We start from the raw sequence: 11,997 nt of genomic DNA on the forward strand, positions 1-11,997 counted from the left end.
TACTTTTTTTTTTTCTTTTTACTTTTAACATTAGCATTAAGTTTGTTACCGTACACATCCAAAGGCCCAGCATGTCGGAAATATCATGAAGTGGCACGCCTTGTACCAGAGTCTCACAAGAATAAAATAGACAATGCTACATCGAGTGGTTAAAAATACACAAAAAAAGTAGTTTTAAAAGTCTATAAATTTTTTATACTTAAAATCATGATTGAGTTGAAATAAAAAAGTGCATTTCAATTGCTAAAAAAATAATATTGGTATAGTTAACACAAGGGGGGAAATCAGTACGTTGAAGGATCTGACAGGATGCTGGAAAAGAGATGACTCAGGGAAGCTAGGCTAGCTGGGAGATGCAGGGGGGAGCTTGGTTCTGCCTCGCCACAGCTCCCTGGGGCCATGAGCTCTCCTCTCCCCAGTATCTTCCCCATCTGAAGAGATCCTGTCTTACCTACCTGTCACCTCCCCAACTGAAAGACTCCTCTACACTTCTTTGCAGCAAGAGAGGTACCTGCCCTACACGAGTCCAACTTGACCTTCAATTGCGTCTTCGCAGAGGTAGGAGAGGGACACTGCCCCCTTCTGGACTTGACACAAGTACCCCAGCCGCATGGCCTGAATCCTTGGGACCTAGCAGGCGGAACAGGGACCAAGCAGCTTCTGTTTTGTCAAACTCCTTTGGACAAATGTTCAACATTCAACAACAAGCTTTGTAAACCTAACGCTAAACAATTCCTGGCAAGCAAACTGGATTTTCTTTAAGAAATGAGGAAAAGTGCAAGTGATTGCAGTATTGTTGGGGAAAACAAAAATAAAAACCAACAAGTTACACCTGGCCACCTGTTACCTCAACCAATCACAGCTTCAGTTTTGCCTTTTGTCAAGTGTGGGAGTGGGTCAGACTTGGCCGGGGCTGGGGTGGCGGGGGAAGGAGCCAGGCAGCGATCCGGTAAGAAGGCCACTCCTGCCTCTCTGGTGTAAACAGTGATGATCGTTTGCCCTCAGTTATGTCCAACTAGCTGTGAGGAAGATGTTGCAGTGAGTACAACAAACTCGAGGTCAGAGCCCTGACGAGGGTCAGGAGCCGCAGGACAAGTCCCGGACAGAGAGGGAACACAGACTGAATTCCAACCTGGAGAAGCGGCTGCTGCTGGGGACCTCCCCAGGGTCAGGATGCAGGGTCTGACCTCCTGGGGACTTGCTCCCAGGCATACCAGACCTGCCCTGCAGCAGAGGGGAGAAGCATTTCCTCTTTCCTACTCCAGAGCCAGGCCCGCTGCTTGTCCCTCTCCGAGACGTGATCATCCTGTGCTGCTGGTGGGGTGTGTGAGAAAGAAGCAAGCGGGGCTGCCTTCCTGCTCTGCACAACCGAGCCCCCAAGGGAGGATCCTAAGCTTTCCATCTTGGGGCACTGTTGTTTAAAGTGGCTAATTAAGATGCCTGACCTATGAGGACCCACTCATCAATCTTTGCATCCTGAAGGCTGAGCAACTACTGGACTTAGCAGTAAGGGAACATGTCTTAAAAACAAAGATCTATAAACAAGCACGGAGCCAAGAGAGGATATTCTGTAAGAGACTTAAAAGCGGGATCTTCCGAAGTTTGAGAATAAAGAAGCTAACGGACTTCGTTGCTCTCTTGTGGACACAGCCAGTACTGCGGATGGAAGAGAATCACACAGCCCTTGGCAAGAAATGAATAAAATGCGTACTGAAACTGATGGAAGATTGAGAGGAATTCATCCGACTTTCAGAGGCTGCAGATCTATCCTTTGGGATACAACTTTAAGAGTAAACACCTAAACCATGCCACACAGTCTCTTTTTCCCTTTTGGAAAAACCTAATGAGTTGCATCATCAAGCACAGAAAAGGATATTTCCAGGAGTGTTAGAGATTCTAAAAGAATAAAATATTTCCCACCAACTTTCAAATGCAATTAAACGCAGCCTTGAGTCCTCTGCAGGATGTGATGCGACGTCTCTGTCTCTGCCCTTCTGACCACACGGACCCTGTTTACCTGTGAAAGACAGGCCGGGAGGAAGCTGGGTTCGCTCAGGGGAGCTGGATATTCAGAAACAACTTGATTCTTTGGCACATCCGAGTCAGAAAGACTGACTGATCAAAACCAGCAAATGCAAGTATTACATTTCTGATCAAAACCAGCTGATCAAAATCAGCAAATGCAAGTATTACATTTCCTTCTGAAGTGAAGCAAAATTCAGCTTCTGCCCCTTCTTGCCCCATTCCCATTTCCTACGTGTCCCCAAAATTGTTTTCAAGTAATCTGTATCATCCCTGATCTCACCGGAGAAGCTCGAACAGTGTGAAAGGAACCTGGAACTAGAATGTGGAGGAGACACTTCTCAGGGCCCTTTGATACTTACGCCAAGCGTGCCCTATCCTAGAAGACATGGAACAAGAACAGTCTGTCTCAGGGGTGTGGCTCCTCCAAGTGTGAGGCCGCCATGCCTCTCCCCAACCTGTTGTACTGCTTCTGACTTCAGAGAGAAGCCACATGTTTCAGAGTGGCTACTTTAGGTAGCCAGTTACAAGAAAAGAGGCAAACTTCTAGGTCAATAACGGGGACCATCAAGGCAAATTAAGGTGGAAAGGATTTAAAACATGAAACTCTTGCTACTTATTTCTGTAGTCTACTTTTTTGCATTCTGGAAACTGGTCTTTCAATTCCAAATAGCCGGGGAGGCCTTCAGATGTCTTGAATTTATTCCTTACCAAACATAACCAATTGTCCCAATTTTGCACTGTCTTACCAGTTAACATATTGTCACCAGGCAAAAGGGGTTAGGAATTTATTAACAGCTGCCTTCATAGACCCCCACTTTGTGTGGTTATTAGTCTCAAAAACCTGAGTATTAGTATTATTAACTTTAAGAAGAAGGGACATGGCATTTTGGGTCAGAAAGGAACAATTTTTGACTAAGACCAAAATACTCAACTTAATAGCTTTCATTCATTTAAAGAAAAGAAAATGCAACCCAATTTCCTCATTTTAAAGAGTTCTGTTTGTTTTCAGTTTTGGAGGAGATCCGAACAGGCGCAAGGGACCCGCACAACGACACACACACACGTCAGTTCTGACTGTGAAAGATTAGCCGATTGCTACAATGGTTTATCAAGAAGGTGCTCCTATCACATGGAGAACACACACTGCAACCCCCTTTTTATTACATCCTTCATATATCATGTATCAATCACACTCTAAAAATTAATGAGATGAAAACAAGTAGAAAAGAAGGTAACTGGAAGTGTTTGAGGGACAGGCGGATGAGAGAGGCAGATCAACAACCAATAAAGGACTTCTGATTAACCCAGAGAGCGATTTCAAATTCATCTGACTCAACGAGAATTATGGGTACAATCTTCCGGAATGTTTCTGGAAGAGAGAGGGCATGCAGGAGCAGGGCCAGCAACAGCAGTATTCGGCATCCCTTCATCAGAAAGGGGAGGCATTCAGGGAGACCCACCAGGAGAAGATGTTCCAAAGAGGTGCTCAGTGACCTTTAATTTTAAAGGAACATCTCATTTCTGATGAAAGAAAAAACAAGGAGTAAAGATAAAATCTTTCATCATTAGCGATGGAATAGGTCAAGAAATAAGATCGAAGCAAAAGCATAAAATATAATCTGAAAGTGACATGGGTAAACAGAACAGGAACAGGTGCAGAATTCGCATCTAAGGGCCTAGTTTGTAGAGCCAAACCAACGGGAATAAGGGTGACTTCCAATACTCAGGAGAATGAAATAATCAGAGGTAGGATTCAGACCAGGGAAAGAATGTTCCAGGATGCTGGCTTTTTGAAGGCACTCAAGAACAGAGTGAAAGACTGAGCTGCAGTGAGCTAACGGGGCGGGGGAGGGGGTCCTGGGGGGATCAGGGGGAAGTGTGGACTCACGTATCTGTCACAAGGAAATAAACACAACTCCAGGAACGTTGTGACAATACATATATTATCGAGGAATACATAGAGTAACAAGGTAGTAGAAATCCACTTTATAAGTAGTTTCTTATAACAAATATAGCTTCTACTTAGGGAATAAGAGAAGTCTGTTTTCTGGATATGCCACTCTGCAAAATAGCTGTGACTTAAATCAAGAATTGGATTAAATGGTACATTATCTGGTCCTTTAAACAAATTTACTGAAGCTAGGGCTTCAAAGTTGGGACAACCAAGGAGTTTGCTTTTCCTTTGAATCTTGCAAAACCTATCCTCTAAGACAAAAAGATCTGATCATAGAGTCTATAAAAAGTCTAGAGAGTATAAAAGTATAGAACTATGAAAGTGGACATATTGATGGCAACTTGTATGGCTTCCATAGAAAGTGTGGAGAGGATCTCTGGTTTGCTTTGTCGAGGTAGCGTCCAGGGCTGGAAGGCCATCATTATTTAGTAAAAATGCTACAGATGACAGGAGCAGGGTAGTTCAGTTGTTCTTATTGCATAAAAACGCCACTGTCTCTCGTGGCTAATGACCTTTCATTCCTGAAAAGAAATGATCTCTTGGGAAATTTCCTATCTCGGTTTAGGCAAAGAGAAATTAAAACCCGATATTTGTTGGCTCAATGTTATCGTCTGAAGAATTCCAAGCGAGCCGGTTTTTGTCGCGGTAGAATAGTTGATAAAATTCTTGAATGTAACTTATCCCCCTTTCCATTAAAATACTTCCCGTACCGTCTAGAACAGCACCAAAATGTTGGTCACGTGGATCGGCAACCTCATACAAGTTGTCTCTTCTAGACAGTAGCTCAAACAGAACGGTTTCCCCTAATTTCTGTTTTCTTCCTTCTTCTTCCTCTTCTTCTTACAATAAAACCCTACCTACCATTCTGTTTCACTGACTGAAATCTGCAAGATGGGGAAAATAAACACCATCGGCAATGGATTTCTATTTCTGCCTGATCTTCTCAAAATTTAAAACTTCCAGTGACATAAAAATAAAACACACATATCCATTCGACAAACAGAAGAACTGAAAACAATTTCAAGAACTAGAAAATTCAGTCGACGAGCGTTTCTTTAGCGTATTTTGGCTTCAGTTAGTATCCTAGGGACAATCAAATTATAGGGAGCCTCTAACCACAATGAAAAGGTACTTCCAAACAAAGGTAGTTTTTAAAAAGATGGTACAACCACGGTAATGTCATGCTCAGTCATCAATTTAGAACAATTCATGTAAATGGTAGACTGTGAAAGTATACATAACTGACTTGCAAAAGATTTCTTTGAACTTCCACAAAGTCTTACGTGGAGACTCCCGGCTTGCTAAAAAATAAGAATCAAATCACAAATATACATGGAAATGAAGCCACGTGCCTTTAAACTTTTCATCTTATTTTCTTCATTCAAATTAAAAAATCTAACTCAGTATGAGCCTACCTGACTCAATTTGAGAAAGCAGCAAGCAGCCTTTCATTAAGGCTAAGGAAGAGTTCATATTTGAATGATAAATCTACGAGAAAAGCATAGAAAAAGAAAAAAAAAAAAAAAGCAATGTCAGCTCAAGAAAGTCCTTGGGGGATTTTCCTCGAGTAAGCCTTAACCCTACCAACGATACAAGCCTTTGAGGACAGTAAAATTAAGTAATGAGAAAAAGCCTCAATTGGATATCTATATAACGCTGAAATGTGGCCTTTGTTGTCTTTAAAAGACGAAGGACAGATAAGGGCTGAGAACTCAAACTCCTCCATGGTTCTTTTTTTCATAAACAGATAGCAAGCAGGCATGAAGTTCTGAAGTCACAGGGAGCTGTGCTCTCTGTCAGAGGCAACACACCACAGAATGCAACTTTCATCCTAGTGAAGGACCCCAATCAAATTTCCAACCCTGAGTTCGAGTCTTAAGCACATTAAACCTGATGCACATATATGTTTAAGGCTTAATCCTGCAGTTCTTGTATTCAGAAGCATGAATGTTGCAAATATTCTTAATGCATTTCATTATTTATATGTGATATGACACTGATGAGGAGTCATTATGTTCTGAGCAGTGTTCCTGAAGACCACAAATCCCAAGTCAGGGAAGGTAATACTTATCTAGGGAAAAAAAAAATTAGGTTTCCAGATTGTTCCACAATACATTTCACTGTGAAATGTATTATGTGACAATGCTGATTTAAAAAAAAAAAAAAAATCCTTTTTTTGCTTCTGTTAAGGGTGGTGGTGATTATTTGCTTAATACTGGTTTTCCTATGTAGTAGGCATTTTCTTATGGCTATATTCACTTGGATGAAAAAATCAAATATGACTACCTGAATTTTCCAGTGTATAATTATAGTACACTTCATAAAATGGTTGATTTAATGGTCTCAAGTCTGGAATTCAGAATTGCTGCCCAATATGGTAAATTTATGTAGAATAAAATAAGGTACTATAACCAATTAATTAAGTTGCAATTTACATCTTTAAAAAAACCATCTTAATATTATAGGCTTGGCCATTAAGTAATGATACGTCTACATGAAGGTGTAGATCCACCCACAAACTTTTCATGGAATGGGAAGGAGATTGTGGAGTAAGAGGTGGCAGCCACTAAAGAAATAATGGTCACAAACAAGAAATTAACTTTCCTTATTGGTTTGGGTACCCGGGTGTCCAAAAACTGTATACAAAGATTTAAAATAACATTCTTCAGAAATTACATCCACAAACAGGAAGAAAAGTAGGTCTTGGGCTACTTTTCTGCCTCATTCCAAAATTTTCCTATGCTCATCATAGAAGAGGAAAGGCAATAATCAAAAGGAAAAAGTGTGGAAATTTTAAACCAAAAAGCTAGTAGAGAACGTGATATTTACAAAACAGGGACTTGACCTCACTTGAGAGTTCCATTTTTTCCTACCACAGAGCTAATCAGCCAGAAAAGTGCTTGAAGCATTTCTGCACATTTAATATTAAAAATTAAAAATAAATAAAAGCCAGGGTTCTGATTTAGGCAATGATCTAAGAGCCTGAGGAAAGAAAAATGAAGAAATGTCCAGATTAAAACACAGAGGGAGAGAGAGAAAGAAAGCAGACCTAGCTTTGGAACTCAGTTCTCTGAGATGAAAAAAAAAAAAACAAAACACAATTTTTAGCTATACTGAGTCTGGAGAAATCTGATCAGTTAAATATGAGCAATAGGTTAGCCCTTCTCTTCAGCCTTTCCTATACAAGCTCCTGATTGATCGTGCTCTTTCGAAGCTTCCCAAACCTGGAAAAGTAACCTGTCTTAAAGGTGTTAGAGACGCTGCTCTCACCACCTGTCAACACTGTGTCACATAATTACCTGCAGAGAACTGGGCAGCAAAATGTAGTTTTCTTTCCCTCGCTACAATTTAAACTGTGCTAGAATAGCTCAAAGTTGTGGATATATCCATGGATGAAGAGACATTTGAAAACTCACAGTCAATTTGTTCTCAAGCCAACTTCTCAGCTACTGTCAGCAACATCATGTTTGTGATTTTAGTGTACTATTTCATCTTGTCACAACAATTCTAGAAAAACACAGCAACCTCAAAACAAGCAGTGTATCATGAGACTTCCATTTGTCGTCGCCACAGGTGGAACACGGGCAAGCTCTGGGGACAGTGAGAAACAGCCATGACTGAGGACACCACCTCCCCCCCCACCCGCTTCCTCCTCCTGACAGTGAACAGCTTGACTCAGAGTTTTAAAACCCGCAAGCTTTAGGTGACTTCCCTGGGAAAGATCCAACTCCTTGTCAATCGTTCCATTTAATGCGGTGACCCCACCAAGTGAAACGCGGAGGACAGGAGCATGTCAACAAGCCTAACACACTGACACTTGAGTGTGATGCGGAGATTTGAAAAACTAGTAAGGACTTACGCCAAGTTCTGAAAGCAAAACCTCACCGTGCAGTAACCTGGTGTCTGGAGACCCTCTCAGATACAGCTAGTCTCTGAAGCACCTTTGAGTTGTACGGATGTAAGAATAACTTTGAACTATAGAAGTTATATGCATCTTTAAGAATCACATTTTGATGATTATAAAAATTTTTTTTCTATTTTACAACATAGGCCCAGCTACACTGAAAAAATTACACCGCTTATTGAAATACATTTCATTTTAGAAACAGACCACTAAAGAAGTCCATACAAAAACTCTAAAATAATTTCTGTAGTAAAATAAAGAGTGCGTTAGGAGAGCTACACAAAGAAGAAACTTCCCGTCTTTCTCTATAATGCTGGATATACTGGGAAACACGGCCGGCTCCATTCTGAAGCCAGCACCAAAAGCTGAAAAGAATTTGTTACGATACACAGTGATACAATTAATGCTCTGGATTAATCTCACAGCCTTCCCGATTAGTACAAAGGAAACCAGGCCTGTCCCCTCTTTGAGGAGAAGTCCGGGATATAAAAGCAAGCATACCTCATCAGCTGATATGAAATTATAAAATTCCACAAGTCTGAGTATTTGAAATTTATAAAAGTCACCAGAAAATGCAAGCAAATTGGGCTTTAGTTCGGTGGTTCCCCTGGTTTAGATGACAGTTCCCTCCATGAGCTCAAGGTGGTCTTCGTGTTCATTCCCTTGGATGTGTTGACTCACCAAGACAATGACAAAGCTCTTGGTGGAGGCTGAGGAGAGTCTGACAGCTACAGAAATGCTCACCAACTCCCTCTCTGCAAACTCACACGGGCACACAACTCGTGGAGAACACACTTAAGGAGATGGATGTTAATGATGCTGTGTTGAACTGTTCTTCTCGGCCAGGTGCCGCAGAAAGTTGTCCTCACCCGGGCCTCTATGATTTAAAGGCTCGCTCTTAAAGAGAGCTGGAGGTGGGGGGAGGTGAGGGACCGGAGGGATGGGGAGGTGGTGGGGGTGGTGAGGGTGTGGGTGGATGTGGAGGTGTGAGAAGGGGTGGGGGATGGGCCGGGGGGGAAGAGTGCTCACAGGATTCATACTGATCGGAGGGGTGGGGGTCGTGGGTGTGTTCACCACAGAAGGAACTGGGGTGGCTGGGGAAGTTGTGAGTGGGATCTGGACAGCAGGTGGCACATTCACGGGGCTGGTCACCCGAAAGCACTTCTCCTTGTGGGCCTTAAGCATGTTGGAGAAGCGGAACCGCTGGCCACACACGTCACAGGGATAGGGCTTCTCGCCTGTGTGAGTTCTGCGGTGCCTCTTCATGTTGGGGCGGCTGGTGAAGCTTTTGCCACAGATTTCACAGATAAAGGGTTTCTCTCCTGAGATGAACACAGACACAAAAAAATGATTAACATATTAGGCGGTAATTACATGCTCACGCTATTCTTCATATTTAACCAGGAGATTAGCACTCCTCTCCCTTACAGCATGTCATATTCAAAGAGTCTCCCAAAGTTGGGAATTAACAAGTAAGAGCAGATAGGAGTAAAACTTACATACAACCTACCATCTGGGCGCGGTTAAAAGAAAAAGGCATCTACAGCAGTGATCCTTCACATCCTACGTGAAGAACCGTTCTAGTCAGTTCCCTGTGCTCAAGGCGGCTAAGACCGTGGCCATATCTCTGCCTCTTAAATTTAGGCAAAGTTCGTCTGTTAGCCATTTCTGAATTCCAGACAAAAGAAAGACTGCTAGAAATGTCCCGTGGAGCAAAGAAGTCTCTTGGTGTCTACCCGCACGTAATTAGTGTGTGGCATACTTTTTGGTGTTGGACTTGGAAAATGCTGGATGGCTCACCGGCCGCCAGGACTCCCACGCTGCAGAGACTCCCAGTGGGAGAGCTGCGGGCATTTCTGCAGACAGTTTCTTCATTCTGTGGGAGTACCTGGCACATCTGAAGAGCACGTGGCGCTCCTAGTGCCAGCCTACCAGCTGCCCCCAAGAGATTCTGACAACCCAAACTGTCCCCACACCACTCCCAAATGTCCATGGGTGTGGGGAGGGTTGGGAGGGGACTCCTGGTCCTGGCTGAGAAGCACGGGGCCGATGAGTCAAAAAGGAAACCAAATTCCATAATTCTAAAGGCACCGAGGGAGGAAATAAGGGCTTCATTTTTAGGGTTCCGAACTTTTCTTTGCACAACGACACGGTTCCATGCTGTCTGCTGCTTTTCTACCTGGGCCACGGCGGGAAACAAGATGGCTTTTGAACATGTATGTCCGTTCGCCACTTCATACGGAATTCCAGGGTGAGCACCTGCGTACACGTGTTTCTGTGGCCACATGCTTGTACTGATTAATTCCTTCGTCAGTTCTCAGGATACGCAGCTCGTACCTCTACTGTAACTCCTGCTGCAAGGGGCTGTTCTTGCCTCAGGTACGGCTCCCTTTGGTTCTGACGGCATCCTTGCTCTACTCTGCATAGATAATAGCTGTGGTGTATGGAGGCTTCCTGTGTGCCTGGTACCGTTCTAACCACTTTCCATCTATGAATTCTGGTGATCCTCACAGCGACAGCCCGTATGAGGCAGCTGTGATCATCTCTACATTACTGATGTGGAGAAATTAAGGAACTTGCCCACAGTTCTACAGCTAGAGGAGAGCCAGGAGTTCAAACTGCAGTCTGGTTCCCTCCAGAGCGTGCTTTGACACATAAAACACGGCACTTCACACCTTGATGCTTTGTGCATCCCCGCACAATGAGGGAAAATAACATCCCTCCTGTTCTCCACTCTGGACCCCTTCGTACACGAGCAGAGAACACCTCTTCACCCATACCGTAGTCCTTATTTCTTCTCTCTGTCTTTGGAAACTGACAGCCCCCGTTGCCCTCCTTCTCTGAAAGCCAGAATTTTCCTCGCTTCCTCAAGAGACTAGACTGTGCAGTCAGGAGGGATCAGTCTTGTATTCAACTTTTTATTTTATTTTATTTTGAAAGATTTTATTTATTTATTTGACAGAGAGAGACACAGCGAGAGAGGGAACACAAGCAGGAGGAGGGGGAGAGGGAGAAGCAGGCTTCCCGCTGAGCAGGGAACCCGACGCGGGGCTCGATCCCAGGACACTGGGACCATGACCTGAGCCGAAGGCAGATGCTTAACAACTGAGCCATCCAGGGCCCCTGTATTCAACTTTTTAGGTAACTTCAGAGCCCACCTTGTTTTCCATCTTTTTAATCCATTTCCTCCAATTACCTTAAAAACTTCAAACCTCAAGATGGCATACCCATCTGATGAACAGTGTCATTAAAAACAGTATAACGAAAGTACAGAAATCGAATTACTAACATGAAAATCCGTAATCTATGAAGCTTCTAGTCTATTAAGTAAAATGAGCAAGTTATGAAAATGCACACATGGTATTATCCACTTTAGGTTAAAAATAGGTATAGAAAAAACATGGAAAGAACTACAACAAATGTCAGTGATTCTCTCTAGGTAATGGGATGATGAGTGATGTTTTATTTTTTATGCCTACATGCACTTTCTCTTTCTCTCAAATAAACACAATTTACTTGTATAATATAATATTTTAAAAGCACACCTGTTTGACAACCTCTCAAACCCCCCTGGGCTCTCCAGAGTTAGTATTCTTTACTCCCAACAGCTATATGGAAACAGAGCCAAAGGATTCACTCTCTGAATTATTAGTCTAATTGGAGCAAACACTCTCACTTGATTCACTAATCACTTCTTAGGCACCCTAGACCCTACATCCACAAACAGGATTCATTGTAAGCTTACTGAAATATATGGACATTAACTTTCTCTTGTGTGTTCCAACCTGGATCAAATCCGGGATCTCTCTATCCATCGCCTGTTTGTAGTCCTGTAGGCTATAATGATTTGCCACAGAAAGGCCAAAAACTATTAGAACCCACCTATCACAAATCCATGGGTTCAAATTAAAAATGGGTCCTTTTTGGGGTACCTGGGTGGCTCAGTCGTGAAGCATCTGCCTTCGGCTCAGGTCATGATCCCAGGGTCCTGGGATCAAGCCCTGTGTCGGGCTCCCTGCTCAGCGGGAAGCCTGCTTCTCCCATTCCCATTCCCCCTGCTTGTGTTCCCTCTCTCACTGTCTCTGTCAAGTAAATATTTATCCTTTGTATTGCT

General features: G+C 43.1%; 1 protein-coding gene across 1 annotated transcript in view; it reads right to left on the reverse strand.

Annotated features, from left to right (window-relative positions):
* The window catches only part of ZNF652 (zinc finger protein 652), a 21,250-nt gene continuing 9,253 nt past the window's right edge, over positions 1–11,997 (reverse strand). The window contains exon 7 of the mRNA XM_081805162.1: positions 1–9,205. Coding sequence (XP_081661288.1) covers positions 8,694–9,205 — 512 coding nt within the window. The 3' untranslated portion in view covers positions 1–8,693. The remainder of the gene's footprint in view (positions 9,206–11,997) is intronic.

The sequence above is a fragment of the Leptonychotes weddellii genome, chromosome 15, assembly GCF_054177405.1.
Source record: "Leptonychotes weddellii isolate Sample4059 chromosome 15, ASM5417740v2, whole genome shotgun sequence".
In the NCBI taxonomy this organism is placed as follows: domain Eukaryota; kingdom Metazoa; phylum Chordata; class Mammalia; order Carnivora; family Phocidae; genus Leptonychotes; species Leptonychotes weddellii.